Raw genomic sequence first — 21,438 nt, 5'->3', positions numbered from 1 at the left:
TATTGTTTTGAACTCAGATTAAAATTATTGTACCCGAGTGGCTGCGAAATCTGATCATTCATCGAAATAAGGAAAGAACAAGCACGATCTTCAAATTCATTTGAACAAATGTTTGCATCCATGTTGAATCCATAGGCATGTGATTGTGCAGGTATCCTGTAAATACAAAATACTATCCTTACCCAAACCACAAAGAAACATTCGCAGCAAGAGCTAGCAAAGTGTTGCACACGAACACTCGTCGAACTCCATATTTCCGAACACATCAAAACAGACTCAGATAGATCTGAGACAATTAACCTTTATAAAGTCTCACTAATGCTTTGTATTCGGATGCTTTTCTAAGTCCGTTTGAACGGAGCCCTCTTCAGATGTGAAATCGATCTCAATTTAATATTCACCCAAATTCTATATGTTTCTGTTAATTGTCACGAGTTTTTCAAAATGAGGATATCGGAAATCGAACGCCAAAGTCTTCATCAACAACTTGTGGCGGTCTGAGATCCCGACATGGTTATAATCTCCACATCCCCACAAGAATTGTACAAATGGTAAGCGTTATCAGGTCCTGGTAACCGATAGGGCACAAAGCTGGCCGACGACCCCGATTGAGCACAGCGTCCGTAACACATCAGGCATAACCTCACGCTCATATAATTAGATTCTCGGAAGGAAAGTACAAAAAATAGTGCCACTGGAGAACGGTGAATGATATCATCGCGCATGAACACCTGCACCGGCGCCAGCTGCGTGGAGCAAACCAGTGGGGTAGAGGAGGTGGCTAGTACAGGGCGCGGTTTTTAGAACCTGTTTAGGGCAAGACCGGACAGCCAAGTTTGACAGGCTCTGCATATATGCTAGATTTATAGTATGATGATACTGCCCTTTACTATGTTGTATGATTTTTCGGAGAGTCTCACGGGAGATACGACGAATATACTGAAGATGTTTGAGTACGGGCAACCCCTCAAGGTAAGTTCAGACGAAATTCGAGGTATTTTTATGCAGTGCATGGTGGGCTTAATTCCAGCAGCAACCTTAATGTAGTTGGTGTTGCTGGGCACTATTCTATTATTGCTGTTGCATTTGGTGTTTGTTTCAGGGTCGGGGCATATGTCCGGAATCCTTAGTGCTGGGCGGATAAAGATGGCAGTGTTGGAGAATGGATGGGTGTATGGCAGTCAAGGGCTTTGTAGTATAATCAATTGTGTGCTATAGACCCTAATTTTGTTAGCGCAATTTACTTGACGGAGGCGATCCTCTGCAGACTTGCGTCCAGCCAGAACGACTTTCGAGGGTGGGTGTTGGGGGCACATTCACAGCTTTTGTCCGGATAGCAAGGGGCGCGCGCCGATGTTTTTGCATCTATTATGATCGTGCTAAGAAAAAACTACAAGGAACTTGTCACTAGCCAAGAAGTAGTTCCAAGAAATCTATAGTCAAACCCCAGGTCTTTCAGCCAAGTATAAATATGCCATATCGTAGCCATTCGCTGGAGTTTCCCCAGAAAAAAAAACCTAATGGTATTCGTCGACACAGCTGCAAAAAAGAGCGGACTTCTCGACAGTACCTCTTCATCCGCATCGGTCGAAGATAAAACCAGAATCCCCGAGGATCTTGACAGTATCCACTCCAAACTTGCCGAGCCAGGATACGGAGAAAAGGGAAATATATTATCTCAATACAGTGAAAGCCAAGTGATGCAAATGGGAAGAAACTACGCTTCCAAGCACAACTTAGATTTGGACTTGTTTGGAAGGGCCGCTGCATTGGCTCGGGCTCCCCTTCAGTTCAACGCTATGCCGTTTGTGACAGATGCTGAGAAAGAAGGTCTTCATAAAGAAGCTACTCGCAAATGGCATGTTCCCTATAAATTGGTGCAAGTGATTGCGTTGGGGTCTATGGCAGCTGCAGTTCAAGGAATGGACCAGTCAGTGATCAATGGAGCTACCCTCTACTATGTGGACCAGTTGGGAGTTAGCAGCATGGCCAATCCGGATTTGCTTGAAGGCTTTATTAATGGGGCTCCGTACTTGGCAGCCTCTTGTATCGCGTGCTGGACATCCGATTACTGGAACCGAAAGCTAGGCCGTAAGTGGGTCATCTTCTGGACTTGTCTAATTTCAGGAGTCACCTGTGTATGGCAGGGGTTTGTCAACACCTGGTGGCACTTGTTCATTGCCCGGTTTTGTATGGGATTCGGAGTTGGAATAAAGTCTGCCACCGTTCCACCATATGCGGCAGAATGCACTCCCAGACAGATAAGAGGGGCTTTGGTGATGTTGTGGCAGTTTTTCACAGCTGTGGGAATTATGCTTGGGTACGTGGCTTCGTTGGCATTCTATACGGTGCCTGATAGGGGTGTGGCATATGGCCTCAACTGGAGGTTGATGCTTGGAAGTGCTGGGATTCCTGCGTTCATAGTGCTTGTGCAAGTGCCATTTGTCCCCGAGTCCCCCCGGTGGCTCATGGGGAAGGGCAGGCACCTGGAAGCGTATGAGTCGTTGGCCAAGTTGAGACATGAGAAAATAGCGGCTGCAAGAGATTGTTTTTACCAGCACGTTCTTCTCCAAGAAGAGGGTTCGTATGTGGGCGTGCCATTTTATCGGAAGGTGTGGGAGATGTTTCTGGTCCGGAGAAACAGGAACGGAGCCTTGGGGGCCTGGATTGTTATGTTTATGCAACAATTTTGTGGTATTAACGTCATTGCGTACTATTCCTCATCTATCTTTGTGGAGTCGGGATTGGGTGTCAGAGAGGCCTTAATTGCCTCGTGGGGGTTTGGGATGCTCAATTTCCTTTTTGCACTTCCGGCCTTCTATACCATAGACACCTTTGGTAGAAGGAACTTGTTGTTGACGACCTTCCCGTTGATGTCGCTCTTTTTGCTTATCACCATGTGTGGATTCTGGATCGATCAGGAAACAAATCCTAATGGTAGAATCGGGTTAATTGCATTTGGAATCTATGTTTACACATGTATATACTCCTCGGGTGAAGGGCCGGTTCCGTTCACTTATTCTGCTGAGGCGTTCCCATTGTACATCAGAGACTTGGGTATGGGTTTTGCAACTGCAACCTGTTGGTTTTTCAATTTTATTCTCGCGTTCACCTGGCCTAGATTGAGAAATGCGTTCACTCCACAAGGTGCATTTGGATTCTATGCTGCCTGGAACATCGTTGGGTTTTTCTTGGTGTTACTTTTCCTTCCTGAAACGAAGGGATTAACGTTGGAAGAATTGGATGAGGTGTTTGGGGTGTCATTGAAGAAGCATGCCGCGTACAGACTCCGGGAGTTCAACCAAAACGTGATTCAAAAAGGAATTTTGAGGCGGCGGGTGAAGGAAATCGAGCCGTTATATGAACATCAAAAGCGGATGGCGGTGACAAACGTGGAGTGGAACGAAAAGACGGAGGTGAGCCATGTCGAGTAGGTAGAGAGGAATATACGGATACAAGAGGTGCGCAATGTAGAGGGCACACTAGGAGAGGTTAAAAACAGGAAAAGGGAAGGTCTGAGATTGTGGTTGCCACATCCGGAATTTGCATATTCCGACCGTGAGACAGTGCCTGGCTCATCCAAGGGTACACAACCCAGGCACCCCCACCTTACACCCTAGTTCACGGAAGCACGGCACCAAAGCACTCCACGAGTTATCATCCCTGACAATAAGATTTGTGGAGTTTCTAGATTGGGAGTAGAAACTCAAAACTCGTGTTCTGGTGGTTGTTTGAGGATAGTGGTTACCAGGCCTGTTGTTATAATTCTTCTATCATCCGCCTCCCATCTCCAATGGATATCCTTGTCCCGTGCCCATCCGGAATGCCCCATTTATCCGCCCTCGCCCTGCCAAAAAATTACAATCCCAAACCCGGATATACGCCGCAACGCTCGTAACCGATACCCCAGATGGTTTTTCTTCTTCATGCAATACGTAATTTGCAAACCAAATGGATGACTAGCAAAGTTGGAAAACCCTAGCAGTATAAATTTAGCATATTCCCCCCACAATTATCAAGTCCTTCAGAATTCAACATGAGTGAAAACCACCTCGATCATGAGACAACTGCTCCGGCATTGATGACTACGGAAGATCATGAAAACACGTCTTCCTCTTCAATCGAGGAGGAAAAGCACAAACTCCCTGATGATGCCGAAAGTCTTCACTCCAAGTTGGCAGAGCCAGGTAATGGCGAAAAAGGTAATATCTTGTCCCAGTACAGTGAAAAACAAGTTATGCAAATGGGCCGCAATTATGCATCCAAGCACGGATTAGACCCAGATTTATTTGCTAGGGCCGCTGCCTTGGCCAGAATGCCCGATGAGTTCAACTCCATGCTGTTCTTGACGGAGGAGGAAAAAATCGGATTAAACCTCGAGGCCACCAAAAAGTGGCACGTTCCCAAAAAGTTGTTCCAGGTGATCGCTTTGGGGTCAATGGCTGCGGCAGTGCAAGGTATGGATGAAACAGTTATTAATGGGGCGGTGCTTTATTACCCCAAACAATTGGACATTGTCAAGTACAAGAATGAAGATTTGATTGAAGGGTTAATCAACGGAGCCCCATATCTTGCTGCTTCAACCATTGCCTGCTGGTTATCCGATTGGTGCAACAAGAAAGTTGGTAGAAAATGGGTCATTTTCTGGACTTGTGTAGTGTCGGCCCTCACCTGTATTTGGCAGGGTCTTGTCAATAACTGGTGGCACTTGTTTCTTGCCCGGTTCTTTTTGGGGTTCGGCATTGGTATCAAGTCTGCCACCGTTCCCGCGTATGCGGCTGAGTGTGTACCTAGACATATCAGAGGTGCATTGGTAATGTTGTGGCAGTTTTTCACGGCCGTGGGGATCATGTTTGGGTACGTCGCATCGTTGGCGTTCTACAAGGTTCCTGACAGAGGAATTGGTGAAGGACTCAACTGGAGATTAATGGTTGCAAGTGCGTGTATTCCGGCGTTCATCGTGTTGTTTCAAATTCCATTTGTTCCCGAGTCTCCCAGATGGTTGATGGGTAATGACAGGCATGGCGACGCCTTTGAGTCGTTGGTAAAGTTGAGACACGAGCGGATAGCAGCAGCCCGGGACTGTTTTTACCAACATGTTTTGTTGGCAGAGGAGCACTCGTATAGAGGAATCTCCACCTACAAGAGACTCATTGAGATGTTCACCATCAGAAGAAACAGAAACGGAGCCTTAGGAGCTTGGATCGTTATGTTCATGCAACAGTTCTGTGGTATCAACGTCATTGCCTACTACTCATCATCGATTTTCGTGGAATCAGGTTTGGGTATCAGAGACTCTTTGCTCGCATCCTGGGGGTTCGGAATGATTAACTTTCTTTTCGCCATTCCGGCCTTCTACACCATCGATACTTTCGGTAGAAGGAACTTGTTGTTGACGACCTTCCCATTGATGTCGCTCTTTTTGCTTATCACCATGTGTGGATTCTGGATCGATCAGGACACCAATCCAAATGGAAGAATCGGGTTGATTGCCTTTGGTATCTACGTCTATTCCTGTATCTATTCGTGCGGTGAAGGACCGGTTCCGTTCACCTACTCGGCTGAGGCGTTCCCATTGTACATCAGAGACTTGGGTATGGGTTTTGCAACTGCAACCTGTTGGTTTTTCAATTTTATTCTCGCGTTCACCTGGCCTAGATTGAGAAATGCGTTCACTCCACAAGGTGCATTTGGATTCTATGCTGCCTGGAACATCGTTGGGTTTTTCTTGGTGTTACTTTTCCTTCCTGAAACGAAGGGATTAACGTTGGAAGAATTGGATGAGGTGTTTGGGGTTTCTTTAAGGAAGCACGCTTGGTACAGGCTTCAGGAATTCCTGAACAATGTCAACAAACATGTGCTCAGAAGAAAGGTGACTCCCATGGAGCCATTGTACGAGCATGAGAAGAGAATGGCGGTGACTAATCCAGAATGGACCGAGAAGACCGAAGTTAGCCACGTTGAGTAATTGTTATATGTTAATGTATGGATGGTTTGAAGAAGAGCATGTAGAGCGCACGCATTCTGAACGCGCACGCGGAGGGCCGCCGCGGCAACCACAGCCAGTTTGCAATGCTGATCTTCCTTCGGATCCTCCCGCGCTTATCTATCTACAAAAGCAACGCATATCGCTGATTTCAACAAACAACCTTTTTTTGTCACTCATGTCGATTTGTTCTGTCAACGCCGTGTACCTTAACGCCCTCGCGAAGAACCCACTCCTCACCAAGGCCATCACTGCCGGAATCTTAAATGGTCTCAACGAACTCATCGCATCGGCCGTCTCCAAAGACTATTCGTCGTTTGCTCTCAAGCCAAACTCCAAAATCATCCAAATGATCTTCTACGGATCGTGCATCCTAACTCCAGTTTCCCACAATCTCTACGGAGTGCTCACACGGATCTTCGGCAACGCCGGTGGTAAGAACTTGACTCCGGTGCTAAAGGCTCTTCAGATCATCACCAGTCTCGTGACCATCACTCCAATTTTGTCGGGGATTTTCACCAGCTGGATCTCCATCATCAACAACTATAAGCCCGACACTGACATGGCTGCCATGGTGCTGTCGTCTCCCAAGAAGGTTGTGGTGCAGTTGAAGCACGAGATTTTGAAGGTGAAAAACATCGTGCAAAAAGGCCTTAGCCAGAACTATCCTCGTATTCTTCGTGGGTCTTTGGTCACCAACTTGATGTGTTTGATGGTGGCACAGAACTTGTTGAGCCCAGAGTTGTGGGTGGTTTTCTTCAATGCCGTGTACTTTGTGTTGAATACCTATCAGAACACCCGAATCAAGATCCAGAAAAAGAAGGAAGTAAGCCGGGCTCAGGCTGAGCAGGCGCACACAAAGCCGAAGGTGAACTAGAGGGGGCCAGAGGTGAACTAGAGGAGGAGACTTTCTATATAGTTAATTATACATGTGTGGTATTCGAATTAGTATATGCTGGGCCCAGCATGGCGGTGGCAGCACCGGGACAACCGCATACTGCGGTGGCAGCCGGGCTTATCGCGATCGACCCAATTTTTGCGGTTGCCGATCTCACAGAGGGGGCTTTTCCGCGACCGGCCGGTGATTTCTTCCCTGCTACCGTGTCCTACCACCGCCACCCGCGCTTCTTATCTGTTATCAGAGCTTTAAAAAATCGTTTTCAACACTCACTCTTAATAACCTGTGTAATTTCGCCAATTCCTTTGCCCATCCCACCAGCCACTGCCCACCACAACCTCACACGTGACTGTAATCCTCCAATGAGTGCCACGACTCCCACCGCATCCGGTAATTCCGCCGATACTTCCATATCTACAAAACTAACCGCCACAGCCTCCAGTACCGCGGAAGAATGCCATTTGTTCGTTCTCATCCACGGCTTGTGGGGCGGGCCCAAACACTTGTTGACCATCGAAAAGTGTATCAAGGAGTTGCTTTCCAAAAAACTGGACAAAAAAATTGTGGTTTTAAGGCCTTCTGGATTTCGTTTCTGGAAAACCTACGATGGAATTAAGATCTGTGCCGAAAGAGTCTTGCTCGAGATGTTCTACGAGATTGAGACCTTGAAGAAAAACAACCTTATTGTGAGTGACATCTCGGTGATTGGATACTCACTTGGAGGTTTGATAGGACGTTATTTGATTGGGATCTTGGAGGATATAGGTTTTTTTCAGTACGTCACCCCCGTATTCTACTCGAGTTTCGCCACCCCCCACGTCGGCGTGGAGTTCTTCCACGACCGGATATTCGATAGAACCGCAAACACCCTAGGAAAGTTTCTCTTGGGAAAAAGTGGAAGAGAGTTGTTCATGGCCGACCACGACCAGTTGCTCAAGAGTATGGCAGAGCCCGGTTCTCGGTATTTCAAGGGTCTTTCTCGGTTTGAGAAGAGGACCTTGATGGCCAATATCCAGAACGACCGGACAGTTGCATTTTTCACGTCCTATATCACTGAATATTCGCCTTTTGACAAATTTCATGTGGTCAAAGTCAAGTACATAAAAGACCTCCCCAAAATGAGAATAGGAAATGTCTACGTGCGTGGTAAGTTTGTGGACTTGAAACGAACGCACTTTGTAGCGGACTCTTCTAAGAGTAATGCTAATTCTCAGGAAGAAACCAGTGTCACCAGAAGCAGCAAACTATACAAAGTGCTCATCATTTTGTTCGGATCGCTCTTCTTCTTGCCCATTTGGGTCCCCACCATCTGTACCGTCAGTTTGGTCACCTCACTCTACAGCATGGTCAAAATCAGAGTATTGCGGTATCCAGAATATAACGAACATTGGGCCCGGGTAAAGGACGGGGTTTATGGATCCAAGCCTATCAACGAACAGGACTTGAAGATCGGAACCCAGAAACGAAGCCAAAGAGCCAGGTTACAGACGCATGAATCTTTCAAAGGTGATACTTCTGAAATCACCGAAAATGCCATGGAGCGAATGCTCTATGTGGAAGATAGGTTCATGGGAGATGCCCAAAATGCCCAGGTAGAGGAGGATAATGCCGGTGACCAGGACCTTGCAGTCAAAGCTGACCAAGAACAAGAAGATGGTTCTAACCACTTGACCTTCAACTTTATCAGTGATTATGAAACTGATAGTGAAGACGCTGCTCCGCCCTTGGAGAGTCTCTCTACTGCCGAACAAATCAACCTTATGTTCAGCCGGAAGAAAAAGTTGTTTGAAATGGATCCCAATCTTCACGATGAGTGCATTAGAGTCCATCAAGACCAATTATCGTCAATGGATACCAAAGGCTACCCCGTTTTCGTCAAGGAACACCGTTTGCCTTTGAACGATGACAAGCGGTCGGTGGTGGAAAACTTGAACTCTATTAACTGGGTCAAGCTTCCTGTTTACCTCGATGCTTGGAACGCACATGACGGAATTGTTGCTAGAAGAGGTCCCAGAACCAATCCCAAGGGTACTGCCACCATTGCGTTGTGGGTCAGTGTGTTGCGGGAGCACTTGGACCAGCGGCAGTCTACCGCCAGAGTATAATAGTAATTCTCTGGTGGGTAAAAAAATGTATGTATTTCTAAAATAGCCATGGTATTTGCCTACTGCGAGTTTTCGCAGCCATATCATATTACACTAATTATGACAGCACAACTTATTCCTCTCTCAACCCGTGACAACTCTCTGACAACAGCTCTATAAGAATTACCAGTGGCAAATCAGTGTTTCTAGGTGACCTGATCATTGGGGTCTGGAAAATATCGTATGTCCCCGACTTTTCACCTTCAAGATTCATCTTCTGAAGTACCGTATTCGTACTCATCGGGAAACTCAATGTAAATCTCTTCTATAAACTCATCAGCATGTTCTGTAAGAACTAAACCGTAATTTAAAACAAACATCGAGGTACATAGCATCAAAACAAAACCGATGCCAATCATACTTGTACTCAATGATCCTAGTGTGCGGATGCGCCTATATTTATTTAGGGATCTTGTGTTCTGCTGGATTTAAAAAGGGTCTTAAGAGGTTCTTACACTATTTCTTTACCTAGAATATAAATCGAAATATCCGTTTTGCTCTTCGTAGACTGTCAACCTCCGTACTAAATGACCTCTTATGAAGAACCCATAGTAATCCCTAAAAACCCAAATCTTCGGTTGAACCAGCTGGAAGCACCCAAAAAAAACTATTAGATGTTTCAAAAATATACCACCTGTAATCTCATCAAGAGCAAGCAGACAAGTCTCGTACTGCTTGTGTATCATCATTTTCACCTGAACGGCTCAGAAGTAGTCTGGTACTCAAAAACCGCAACTGTCGCTTTCGCATCAATTCCAAGCACAAAACCTTGCTTGCTACAACTCCCACACATATGTTTGCCCGCTACCTTTTCCAGTCGAGGAGGCCGACGGTGCAGGCCGTGCGGTGTATACATATCAACCGTCTCATGAGCCCGTTCAGGGCATACCTGAAAGGAGGCCAAAACTCTGGCTTTCAATACACAAAATTCGGAATCATAGGCTTGAGTTGTTTGCAAATTTACTACTACAAATCCACAATCATTTCGAACAATGACTTGCAAATTGACACAGCTGCCCAGACATTTGAAATGGGCCTCTACAGCGCATCATGCCATGAAATCTCGGAACAGATACACCAAAGCCGCTCCGCAAGACTCCAATCTTCCAATGTGTTTGCAAGAATATGGTACAATTTGAAGTATAAGATTCTGGACTACGTGATAGACCCCATCATAACCTTCACAAGGTGTGTAGAGCTCGCTTGCATATTCTTGCCGTTGCTTCTAAGCTATCCCATTTGTCTCTATGATCGAAAACGTCAAACTGGAGCCAAATTATGGTACAGATACATCAGATGGTCAGCCGAAATTGCAGGCGCCTCTTTCATCAAATTGGGCCAATGGGCTGCCACAAGGGCCGACATTTTGCCTAAGGGAATGTGTGAGGAGTTGAACAACTTACACTCCAATTCCAAAGCCCACAGCTTCCATCAGACCAAGAAAATTGTCAGTGCAAGCTTTGGAAACCACAGTTTCGAGGAGATTTTCGAGGAATTTAACGAGACCCCTGTGGGAGTTGGTGCAATTGCCCAGGTGTACTTGGCGAAAATCAACCAGAAGTTTATTAAGGAGGTGACCGACGACGAGGAAAAAATTGCTCTGCAATTAAAGTTCAATAAGAATCCAGACAACCAAAGCAGGTATAAGTCGATCCTAGAAAAGTTCATTATCCAAGATGATCCACTCAAATCGAACCAGCAAGTGGCCATCAAGGTGCTACACCCAAATGTCGAGGTCAAAATACGTCGAGATTTAAAGCTCATGAGGTTTTTTGCCAACTTCATCAATGCAATACCCACCATGGAATGGCTCTCTCTACCGGACGAAGTGGATCAGTTCGAAATACTCATGAGGTTACAGTTGGATTTGAGAATCGAAGGATACAATCTTGCAAAGTTCAGATACAACTTCAAAGACAAACCTGATATCCATTTCCCCAAACCATATCTTTCTTTCACCAGTCGATGTGTGCTAGTGGAAGAGTACATGCATGCCATTCCGTTGGAAAAGCTTCTTTCCATACACAAAAACTTTGGGCAAAATCTTTCCAAGGAAGTGAGTGATAAAGGACTTGATTCGTTCTTGCAGATGTTGATTTTGGATAACTTTATTCACGCTGATTTGCACCCAGGAAACATGATGGTTAGATTCTACAAAAACACCCATTACCAGCATAAAAAGGAGTATAAGATCATCAAGAGCTCCAACGAAAGCGAGACCAATAAGATCACTGAAGAATTTCTTAATCTCCCTGACGATCAAGACTTGTGGTGTGAAAAGCTCCACGACCTCTACCACCAAGGATACCATGCCGAAATCTGTTTTCTCGACGTAGGAATTGTGACCGAGTTGAACCAGGTGGACCGAGTGAATTTCATTGACTTGTTCAAAGCTCTTTCTGATTTTGATGGATATAAAGCAGGGGAATTGATGATTGAACGGTCCCGTACACCAGACTCGGCCATTGACACCGAGTTGTTTGCCATGAAAGTTGAAAAGCTCGTGGACCGAATGAAACAAAGAACGTTTGCATTGGGGAATTTGAGTATTGGTGATCTCCTTGAACAGGTGATGACAATGGTCCGGAAACATCATGTTAGAATGGAAGGGGACTTTATTAGCATATTGGTAGCGATATTACTACTCGAGGGAATTGGAAGACAATTGGACCCCGGCCTCGATTTGTTTGCAAGGTTCGTATACGCGATGATCTTTGACTACGATGTTGAAAATTACTAACTGTATGATATAGCTCGTTACCGGTGTTGAGAGAATTGGGGGCTCTGAAGGAGGGAAGAGCCATTCTCAAGAACCAGAATTCTTTAAGCATGATGAAGGTGTGGTTGGCTCTTGAAGTCAGACAATTCATTCATGCTTCCATCCAGGACATCAACACTTTAGTCAAGGGTGATATGTTGAGTCCAAACATGTAGACAGTAGCAGCCAGATAAGTGGGTGATCTCGAACCGAACTACTCATGGGCACTATAGAGGGATTATACATAACATAAATATATTATTGGTTTAGGTGAGCATATTTTAGGTTTTTTATAGTTTCCTAATGAAAAGCACTTAACGATTTCTAATCAAATGGACCACCTCTGCCAGAAGATCTGGCCCATACACCCACACAAGTTGTGCAAACTTCTGCCAGTCCATCCTTTGCCCGTAGTCTCATTCAATCTCAAAGCCCCGATCCTGCTCACGTGACGGCCACCCGCGATCTTGGCCCATTGTTATCAAGCTTTATCCAAGATCTACTTTGCCAAATCCATAGCATCCCTTCAATTGCACAATTCCTCCCACAGACTCGTGCCAGCCATGTCCATTCTCTCTACCATCGACTATGATGGCGCTGACCCCCCAGAATCACCTGGGGCCCCCACGGATGTGACTTTCACTGACTCCAAGTTCATCCTCGCAAACTCCTCCCCCCACTGGATACATGGTCAGAAACCCCCCATCAGTATGTTTAAGTACTACCACAGCAAGCGAATGGTCGACCGCATCAACATGGGTGCATCGCCGGGCTCCTTCTTCAAGCCAGTGTCGGTTTTGGAGCCTTTAGACCATTCTTCCACCAACTGCGAGCCCTACCACGAAGCTGTTTCAAGCGATGTCTCTGATAGTGGGACCATGGACTTATTGTACTCAACACAGGACTCCACACACACGTTTTCCGGCTACTACACGATTCCACGGATCTCGCTTACAGCTCCTGCCAAAGACTCCAACTCGTCCAACTTCAATCATATGACTTCGTATGTGTACCACAATCACATCTCCATTGACGAGGTGGTGTATGTTTTTGGAGGCCTTCAGTGCAACAAGAAGTGTGCGTTTAGCGACCTTGGGTTGCCTGATAACGTCGACCCTGCCAAAGTCTCGGTGCATTTGCCGGTGGACCTTCCTCCACACATAGACAGAACCATTCTACTGAGTCCGTACTTGGAGCAGAACAAGCTGTTCATACGATTCAACCCGCACGGTGGCATAGTCACGCTCTTGAACCAGTTGGTATCGAACTTGCCGTCTGGGTTGAATAGTGTCTCGTACACAAAGATCTCACCACGACATGTGTTTGTGTTTGGAGGCTTTCAATTAGTCATCAAGTCGGTCGAGCACCGGCAGGATCTTGACCGATGGATCGTAGAAAAGGAAATCGTCTTGAACGAAGACGGATATGTCTTGGACATTAAGACGTTGACATTCACCAAGATCGCTTTGAAAAAATTCTCAGACAAAGACAACGTCACCGATACTGACTTCCAGATTGGCCGGTTGGGGACCGCCATAGCCGGGAACATCTACAACAAGGTGGTGATGGAAGACACCATCTCCAGTTTCCGACCCCCCACGCCTCTGAACTTTGTGGATTCAACGCACCTCAGCCCGTATATTCCTGTTAATGATAATTCCAATAGGTCTGCAACCGGCAGTCCCACGTGGAAACCCAAAAGTACCACCAATAAGATCAACAAATCACAGACCAACGACTCCAACGCAACCTCGACGTCCAGTCCTCCCAATCCGTCCAAAACCATCACCAATTCGTCTACAGATTCGATTTCCAACACCACCTCCTTCCTCCTCAAGAAGAGCAAGAGCCATAGCTCTAAGGAGTCGAGAAAGGGCACCAACACGTTGGCAAAAGCTTTTGACAGAATGAACGTTTTGTCCTCAAATGGACAAACCAATCCGCAGAACCATGAGACAAACCCGCCCATGTCGATGGCTTCCACGTATTCCAACCACATGAAGCTGCACCGGTCCAACTCAGGATCCATGAAGAGTAGGCCGGTTTCGCCCAGCCCTCAGCTGCCCATGATGTCTCCCAAACCCATTTCGTTGTTCAGAGCTGAAAATTCAAAACCAATGACCTTCACGGCCGATGAAATCTCAATGGATGACGGCCTTGAACCCAAGTCTCCACTGGAAGTTGACGAGCTGAAACTGGAAAAACACCCCCTGAGTCCCAATGACCTTTTTGGTAATACTTTTGTGAAGCCAGGAGCATCCTTAACCAGCATCTTCATATTTGGAGGGTTTATTCTCGTTGATAACGGCACCTCAAAGGCGTTCGAAGCCACCAATGACTTTCTACGAATCGACTTGGTGTGTGACGGTGACTTTGTGTCCACCAACATGGATCCTGAAGCCATAATCTACAAGGTGAAGCTCGAAGACCCATCCAACACCCCCAATGCCAGTGGATATTGTGCATCTACGTTGATAGAACACAACCTTGAGGAGGAAGAAAACTGCCAGTGGAACACCATCGTCAGACCATGGTCACCAGGCTCGATTTTCGACGATGAGGCCAGCAGCTCCACGTCAATGCAGACGTCAAATAGTCGACATCCCAGCAAATTGGTCAAAATCACCACTCCCGAAGAGTTCTACGAGAAAAAGGCGTTGTTGATTCAAGGAGGATGCAACCACAACAATGAAACGTTTTCCGACATGTACCTCTTCAAGTTTGCGTCTCGTCAATGGGAGAAACTCGACACATTTTGCTTCAACCATTTCGATAACAACATTCAACCTTATGACGATGATCCCAGTGAAAACCTCACCAAGGATAAGCAAATCGACAAGCCAGATCTCATCGAAGCCGAGCTTAGAGCTTCTCATCATACAGCCCTTTACTACAATAAACTCGGCCGTGAGTTTGTTTTTTTCGTTGGAGGGTTCACCAACCACTATTTGAGGAACTACGACCCCAAGCCCTATCACAGTGACAAGTTTGATGTGTCTCGACTCGCCAGAGTTCGGACCACCACCACCAACCAGGAAATATGTCGGTTGTTGGTATACAACACCAAGACGCAAACATGGGGATTCTACAAGTACTATTACGATATCCGTAAAAACGTGTCACAGCAGTCGTTTGAGTTGCTCCAACACCTTCGGGAACTTGTCAACGCCAACATGTATCATCATGGAGCCGGAGTATCGTTGGACGGCAAGTCGATCACCATTTGCCATGGGCTTGTAACACCTGTGACGGAGAAAAAGGCTGATTTCGAGGCCTTAGACTCCCAGTTCCCTGGCCCATCGATGATTCTTGGTGCCCATATCCAGATCACCTTCCCATCTTTATAAGTTGCAAATAGTTTTTAGGTAATCGATCCGCTTTGGGCACTTTCGCACATTAACACTCCTGAAAAATTTTCAATCAATACTACTTCTTTACAGATATGTTCGGATTAGGTGGAGCACCCCAGGTCACAAGTGACCAAAAATTACAGGCGGCTGAAGCCGAATTGGACATGGTCACCGGTATGTTCAACCTGTTGGTGGAACAATGCCATGCCAAGTGTATCAACAAGTCATATGGTGAAAGCGACATTAGCAAGCAAGAAGCCCTCTGTTTGGACAGATGCGTGGCCAAGTATTTTGAAACCAACGTGCAAGTGGGTGAACACATGCAAAAGATGGGACAATCCGGCCAGTTTATGGGAAGACAATAAGCCCCAAGGGTTTCCAATAATCACCGTTTATGTTTCCGGTTCTGTACATACTTATGATACTTCAATATATATATTTACAAGTTCGTCTAGCTCCCCGACACTGCTCGTCCCACGCGCAACTTGACACCCTCCCACGTATTGAGTTTGGGTCGCACGTCCAAGAACACATTGGGGTTGTCGTCGGTGGCACTGTAGAAGTCGATGACATACTCCACCTCGGTTCCACACCGATCCACCACCCAATCGTGCCTGTCAAATGGTGCCGGGAGCCCTAAAACATTGGACCGGAACCAGGCCCGAGGCGTCAACTTCTGCGGGTTGCCCTTAAAGCTAGTCAACTTGATGCCTCCACATTTTTGGAGACTCTGCTCATAAAATGGCTGTTCCCAGTTCATTATATGGTTCCATGTCCGTTCGTTCACCAAATTGTGAATGGGCACCACTGTCTTCATGTCCTCCGCCTTGGGGTTCCAGTTCTTGCGCATCATCGCCTCGTAGAACTGCTTTTCAGACGGATACACCCAGTTGCTTTGGCTGGAGGTCCGAGGAATGGAACTGATCATTCGGTCGGTGGGTAAGGCCACGTCGTGGGTGGCGGTGGGTGACTTGAGGCCAGAACTCGTGGCAGAGGACATGGGTTCTTCCACGGCTTCGGTGGAAACTGTTGCTGACACAGATACCTTTTTTAGCCAATCACTTCTGGCGTTATGGTCAACGGGGCATTTGGGCTGCTCGTCCGTGGTGACGGGTGGTAGACTGACGGGACAGGTGTCTGGTGGGTTGGGTTTCTGGGCCCAGAGCCACAGCGACCACGAGGACCGGGTGGTGTGGTCCACGGGACATTTGGGTTGGTCTTCACTCATGGTGATTAGTGAGATTTTTATTGTGCGAAAGCCAAAGCTACTACGTAGACACTATATAGATCAAGGAAGAATTAATAAATCTTCTTCTTCTCATCGAGTGACAACTCGCCGGCACCGGCATTCACAATAATCAACAAGCCCCCAACAATCGACAAGGTTTGAAAGAATTCGTATTTAAGAAAGTCTCTCGACGAGTCGTGCGAGCCGTATCTCCAAAACTGATTGGCAAACACATTGTAGATGAACAACATCAATGTCAACACCAGCGCCGCAAACTTGGTTTTGTACCCGACGATTATGGAGGCACAGGTGACAAACCCAATCAAGATCACAATGGTACGGGTGAAGGACCATGAGGACGAAAAGGCAAACCCAATGAACAACAACACCAACAACAATCTGCCAGCGAGAAGATAGTACTTCTTGTTGTCCTGGTTCTGTACCATGGGTATTCCCGGCACGTTGAATGACCGTTTGTCTCGAACCAATGAGTCTGAGAATGCGAGAATCAACCCTCCAACCACCGACAAGTTCCTCAAGATGAATAAGCCATCGAAAATCAATCCATAAAACACCCCTTGCAAAAGCACAACCGATATCAATGCAATGGTGGCAATCTCATTGCGCTTTCTCAAGATCAACATGGTGGAGGCGGTGGTCATTAACACGATGTTGGAGGTTAAAAAAAATACCGTCAACCATTTCCAAATGTGTTTGTAATTGTGCAAGTAATAAACCTGTTCACTCCACTGGGTAAAGATCCGCAACGAGTCTTCGTAGAAGGTGGCGACGATGAAGAACCGGCCAATGCTAACCACGTATGGTTTAAATGGTTTGCAGTAGTCGTCCACCAAGTCCTCGCACTGCTTGGCGAATGCTTCGAATTGATCCACAAACAGCTTCTTGGACGACACGGCGCCAATGGATGGGGTTGGGGGAATTCCACCCATGGCAGGAGGCATGTTTCCCATGACGGGGGGACTGTTGAACTGCCGATTGAATTGATTTTGTGGTCCTCTGTATGACATGTGGTAGTTTGCTCTGATCTGTTCTTTTCGGTTTATGGTGGGGAGCGAGCGCGGTCGTGCACGCGGAATTTCACCTTGCCTGAGGTCGGCATGGGCCCACGGCGGTACTCGCCAGGGTCCTCGTTCCACTTTTCTCGCACTCGTCTCTACATCAACGCCATTCACCATTATCATATATTCTCTACTGTCTCTGCGACCTATGCTTCCCGTGCAGCCGTACCTCTTCGTCCATCAACTCCCGCACCCGGTGGCCTCCTGCTATTGCTAATCCTAACACTGGTTCCAACTTATCCAATGGCATCTTGTTTTCAAGCATCAATAATGCCAACTTTTCCGACTTTCCTATCACCCCTATCGTCAAGTAGCTCATGTCGTTCTCCTCGAGGGTGTTTAGGTCGAGAAGTGGGTACTGGTCGTAAAGCCCAGCAGAAACACACGAAACGTAGTCGTACATGGCAATCCCTGCGTCTATTAGTGCCAAGGTGGCGGCATTTGCCATGCCAGCAAGGAGCCCTCCGTCCTGTGCCAACACCTGGATGTTTATTTGGATGAACGTTCGAGGGTACAAATGACTAATGATACTGTTCTCAAAAGTATTTTCTATGGCAGTTTTCAACTCGACTATCCGCTTCTCGTTCTTCAGACGCTTCTTCCGGTGGAACGTCGAGAAATGTGCGATGGAAATACTCACCTCAATGTTGGCCTTGTTGACGTCCATTTGTGATCTTAGTTTGGGTTCCATAGGTCCTTGCACCATACATATGATTTTAGAGTTTCCTTGCTCCACGTACGACGAGCCATCGGACGAGTTGGGATGTGTATTGATCTTACACTCGAACCGCCGAAGCTCATTCCATCGACGGCCGTCCACCCGCAATCCCTCGGGAGAATATAGTTCTAGTCTGGGCATGTTGGTTATACTCAGAAGTTTTTTCTCGCGATCGCGATGCGAACAATGGCTGCAATTATTGGATTGGGGTCGTTTCTATCGTTATCTATACACAAACTTTGCACTTTAGCAGGTGGTATCGGTATCGTCGATGAACACACGTAGTATCCAGCAGTTGGAAATAAAAAACACACACGACGCTAACAAGAGTCCGTTGTCGAACGTGCTTTCACCCAAAAACTCCAACTTGTAGGCGAAATACAACCATAATGCTTGAGTGGCCACCCAGAGCACTAGAACCACAATCCCCCTTACGTAACGGGCCCTCACCAACGCCGACAGTGCGAGGTACTGCGGCAAAAAGATCAAAAACCAGATGAAGTACTGAGACGTGATCACCTTGTTGAAGGTGACAAATGCAAACGTTTGCAAGAACAAGTTGGAAACCAAGTCCCGGCGAGCGAACTTGAGTGGGAGTATTATTCCGGCCAATGCCAATTGGGGCACGAATGAAAACTTCTCAATGTTTCTTAGGAGGCCAGTTTCGGTGCCATCCATGCTAGACTTATAGTACAACAACACGTTGTATAATGAGAAATTGTGTCTGTGGTCCAAACGGCTGAAGTGGTACAAGTACGAATTGTACAAGAAGTCGTAGCCGTAGAAGTGATACATCACGCCGTTGAGCACCAGAACTGTCAACACTGTTACCACTGCAAATTTGATGTTCACAGTATTCACCCATCGAAGTACCGGCAAATCAATAAATGGCTTGCCAAAGCGCACCAAATACAACATGATGCTCGGCAAGTATATCACCGGGTAGATCTTGAAGTGAATGGCAAACCCTAGCCAAATGGCCAGACTCACCACCGACTTTCTGTACAAATAGTATATGGACGCCATGATCATCACCGTCAAAATGCTTTCGCTGGATCCTCGCGTGCTGATGGTTATCACCATGGGGTTCAAAAGCCAGATGGCCGAGAGCACCGCCAGTTTGTTGCTGGAACTGGTCTTAAGTCTCAACAACTTCAAGATTAATATTCCAGTTATCACATCACACACCATGAACACAGCTTTACCGAAGTGGTAGAACCAGCCGCCATAACTGTTGGGCACAAGAATCCACGCCAATAATGGCGTATATCGGTACGTCTCCCTGTTGTACGGAGATAGTCCATTGTAAACATAGTTGGCGGCATCTGAGAACACAAGATAGTCGATATCCGTGTACCTGACATTCATGTTCTCATCCTGGTAGAGCCCATATGCAAAGAACACTAACCGAAGTACAATTGACGCCAAAACCACACTTTTGACAATCATACTTGTTTATGGATGAAGAATAGGTATGGGTTTTTATTTGTCGTTTTCGTGTTTTTGGTTTTCAAAGTCGCGATATTTTGGGCGCGTGAATTGGCTACTGCAACTATGGCATCGCAAGAACAGGTATATATCGAATACTTAAACTATGACTGGGACTCGTTCGCCGAGTTCCAGAATGGGTTAGAGGAGATCTTGGACAACTACTTGCAAAATCTTCAGGAGCTGGATCCCTCCGTCACAGCCATTCCGGCCTTGGACAAACAACAATTAATTGACCAGGCCAAGAGCTTCTTCTACTGTTCACACACGGGTAATATTCTCAACTTGGACGACTTCTTACAGTGGAAACAGCAAAACGGGGATAAGTTTGTGAAGGACCATCGGATCAGTGAGATGGCGGAGACAATTCCAGAGAATATCGTTCAACAACAGCTCCCAAATATAACCACAAACTCAACCTCCCCAAACGCAACCACAACCACAACCTCCACCGATGAACCACCGTACTCTTCTAATTACCAGCACCTTGTGGAGCTCATAATGTCCGGAACACCCGTTCCCGGTATCAAGGAGATTCCCGATACCATTTTGCCAGAAAAGAGCTCTACTCCGTCTGCGGCCCAACGAGTTAAACCATGGGAAAAAGGTATATGAATATTTCTATATAAGTCTATCAGGACTAGGATTATCAGTGCAAGAACCTCATGACGGCCTCGAATGCCGCCAAGGCTGCTGCGTTTGCCGGGAAGGAACGAATAATCGAGGGACCAAACCCTCTGGTGAAACCTCTCCAGCCGTTTTCCTGATAAATGTACTTAGCAGCATCTATCCAACGAGGGAACTTCTTCTGTGACCGGATAGGACTATCGGTCATAATGGTCTGTTTGACCACATCAGAAGGGTAGGCAAAAATCCAAAAGACCGTTGCTGATAATCCTCCGGACCAGAAGTTAATTGACGGTTTCGACATTTGGGTATTCTGTTCAAAATACTGAGTGAAAAGCTCGTATGATCCCCACCAGAAAATGAAGTTGGTTCGAAAGATCATGGTCGAAAGCAACCCACTATAGAGTCCTCTGATTCCACTAGTCTTGAATAATTTACGTACGACGTCCACCGGTCCATTGTAGATTTTGGTTTTAGCATCGTACTGAACTTGGAGCCGGGCCTTGAACTGCTCAATTGGTGCCGCCACAAACGAAACGGTCCAGCCGCTACCAAGTCCGGCGATGATATGTCCCATTAGGGGTAATTTCTCTTCCTTTGGGTAGAGGTACTCTTTGCAGTATCTTCTATAAATATGAAGAGATCCCAACATCACCGAATCCATGAGAACCCAGCCCACCAACGGAGGCGTAAAACCCTTGTAGAACCCCGTGATACCTTCTTTTCTAAGAGTCTGCAATGCACAGTCGATTGGGCCCTTAAACTGTCCTTTGGGAGCTGTTTGCAATCGAACTTTGATGGTGTCAAATGGATGTCCCACAGCGTTTTTGGTAACACCTGAGAATGTTCCCGCCACAAACCCCAAGTACTTGGGTGGGGGTGTTTGTTGGTGTATCTTAGCGGCCGCCACCTCTTCGAGGTACTTGTCCTCTCCGTCTGTCACTGCTACTGACATGCTTCTTGAATCGAGGAAAATGAAAAATTGTATCGCGAATACGCCGGTAGCGGTGGGGGAAACTGGCCAAAATCACAAACACCATATGTTGTCCAAATTGAAATCTGAAAATTGGTCAGAGTGGTTCATACATGCTTCTATGATGGAAACTACCTATTGTAGCGAACATGTCCCCCGAAGGACATGCTTTGGGCTTCTCACACCTCT

General features: G+C 46.6%; 12 protein-coding genes across 12 annotated transcripts; 7 read left to right on the top strand and 5 right to left on the bottom strand. All coding sequences in view use genetic code 12, as the record gives it.

Annotated features, from left to right (window-relative positions):
* Positions 1-1,520: 1,520 nt before the first annotated feature.
* Positions 1,521-3,434, top strand: PSN45_004297 (uncharacterized protein; the record flags this gene model as incomplete). Its single annotated transcript, XM_006687152.1, has 1 exon — positions 1,521-3,434. The coding sequence occupies one exon, from the start codon at positions 1,521-1,523 to the stop codon at positions 3,432-3,434; it is 1,914 nt and encodes a 637-aa protein (XP_006687215.1).
* A 602-nt stretch (positions 3,435-4,036) lies between these two features.
* On the top strand, positions 4,037-5,968 carry PSN45_004296 (uncharacterized protein; the record flags this gene model as incomplete). Its single annotated transcript, XM_006687153.2, has 1 exon — positions 4,037-5,968. The coding sequence occupies one exon, from the start codon at positions 4,037-4,039 to the stop codon at positions 5,966-5,968; it is 1,932 nt and encodes a 643-aa protein (XP_006687216.2).
* Positions 5,969-6,164: 196 nt separating this feature from the next.
* Positions 6,165-8,989, top strand: PSN45_004295 (uncharacterized protein; the record flags this gene model as incomplete). The annotated part of the gene is made up of 3 exons (XM_006687154.2): positions 6,165-6,854; positions 7,252-7,274; positions 7,327-8,989. 3 exons carry the CDS (start codon positions 6,165-6,167, stop codon positions 8,987-8,989), a joined length of 2,376 nt encoding a protein of 791 aa, XP_006687217.2.
* A 907-nt stretch (positions 8,990-9,896) lies between these two features.
* On the top strand, positions 9,897-11,962 carry PSN45_004294 (uncharacterized protein; the record flags this gene model as incomplete). The annotated part of the gene is made up of 2 exons (XM_006687158.2): positions 9,897-11,722; positions 11,782-11,962. The coding sequence occupies 2 exons, from the start codon at positions 9,897-9,899 to the stop codon at positions 11,960-11,962; spliced, it is 2,007 nt and encodes a 668-aa protein (XP_006687221.2).
* Positions 11,963-12,349: 387 nt separating this feature from the next.
* On the top strand, positions 12,350-15,133 carry PSN45_004293 (uncharacterized protein; the record flags this gene model as incomplete). The annotated part of the gene is made up of 1 exon (XM_066158259.1): positions 12,350-15,133. One exon carries the CDS (start codon positions 12,350-12,352, stop codon positions 15,131-15,133), a length of 2,784 nt encoding a protein of 927 aa, XP_066014356.1.
* A 95-nt stretch (positions 15,134-15,228) lies between these two features.
* On the top strand, positions 15,229-15,501 carry TIM10 (protein transporter tim10; the record flags this gene model as incomplete). The annotated part of the gene is made up of 1 exon (XM_006687160.1): positions 15,229-15,501. One exon carries the CDS (start codon positions 15,229-15,231, stop codon positions 15,499-15,501), a length of 273 nt encoding a protein of 90 aa, XP_006687223.1.
* Positions 15,502-15,587: 86 nt separating this feature from the next.
* On the bottom strand, positions 15,588-16,364 carry CYT2 (Cytochrome c1 heme lyase; the record flags this gene model as incomplete). Its single annotated transcript, XM_006687397.2, has 1 exon — positions 15,588-16,364. One exon carries the CDS (start codon positions 16,362-16,364, stop codon positions 15,588-15,590), a length of 777 nt encoding a protein of 258 aa, XP_006687460.1.
* Positions 16,365-16,435: 71 nt separating this feature from the next.
* On the bottom strand, positions 16,436-17,392 carry ERV29 (ER-derived vesicles protein erv29; the record flags this gene model as incomplete). Its single annotated transcript, XM_006687161.2, has 1 exon — positions 16,436-17,392. One exon carries the CDS (start codon positions 17,390-17,392, stop codon positions 16,436-16,438), a length of 957 nt encoding a protein of 318 aa, XP_006687224.2.
* A 181-nt stretch (positions 17,393-17,573) lies between these two features.
* On the bottom strand, positions 17,574-18,302 carry SKI6 (Exosome non-catalytic core component; the record flags this gene model as incomplete). The annotated part of the gene is made up of 1 exon (XM_006687399.2): positions 17,574-18,302. One exon carries the CDS (start codon positions 18,300-18,302, stop codon positions 17,574-17,576), a length of 729 nt encoding a protein of 242 aa, XP_006687462.1.
* Positions 18,303-18,407: 105 nt separating this feature from the next.
* GPI14 (GPI mannosyltransferase 1) lies at positions 18,408-19,610 on the bottom strand (the record flags this gene model as incomplete). The annotated part of the gene is made up of 1 exon (XM_006687401.1): positions 18,408-19,610. One exon carries the CDS (start codon positions 19,608-19,610, stop codon positions 18,408-18,410), a length of 1,203 nt encoding a protein of 400 aa, XP_006687464.1.
* A 105-nt stretch (positions 19,611-19,715) lies between these two features.
* Positions 19,716-20,264, top strand: PSN45_004287 (uncharacterized protein; the record flags this gene model as incomplete). Its single annotated transcript, XM_006687163.1, has 1 exon — positions 19,716-20,264. One exon carries the CDS (start codon positions 19,716-19,718, stop codon positions 20,262-20,264), a length of 549 nt encoding a protein of 182 aa, XP_006687226.1.
* A 34-nt stretch (positions 20,265-20,298) lies between these two features.
* On the bottom strand, positions 20,299-21,231 carry PSN45_004286 (uncharacterized protein; the record flags this gene model as incomplete). Its single annotated transcript, XM_006687403.1, has 1 exon — positions 20,299-21,231. The coding sequence occupies one exon, from the start codon at positions 21,229-21,231 to the stop codon at positions 20,299-20,301; it is 933 nt and encodes a 310-aa protein (XP_006687466.1).
* Positions 21,232-21,438: the final 207 nt, after the last annotated feature.

The sequence above is a fragment of the Yamadazyma tenuis genome, chromosome 6, assembly GCF_029203305.1.
Source record: "Yamadazyma tenuis chromosome 6, complete sequence".
In the NCBI taxonomy this organism is placed as follows: Eukaryota; Fungi; Ascomycota; class Pichiomycetes; order Serinales; family Debaryomycetaceae; genus Yamadazyma; species Yamadazyma tenuis.
Note: the sequence above shows the minus strand (reverse complement) of the source record. Positions and strands in the feature narration are given on the sequence as shown.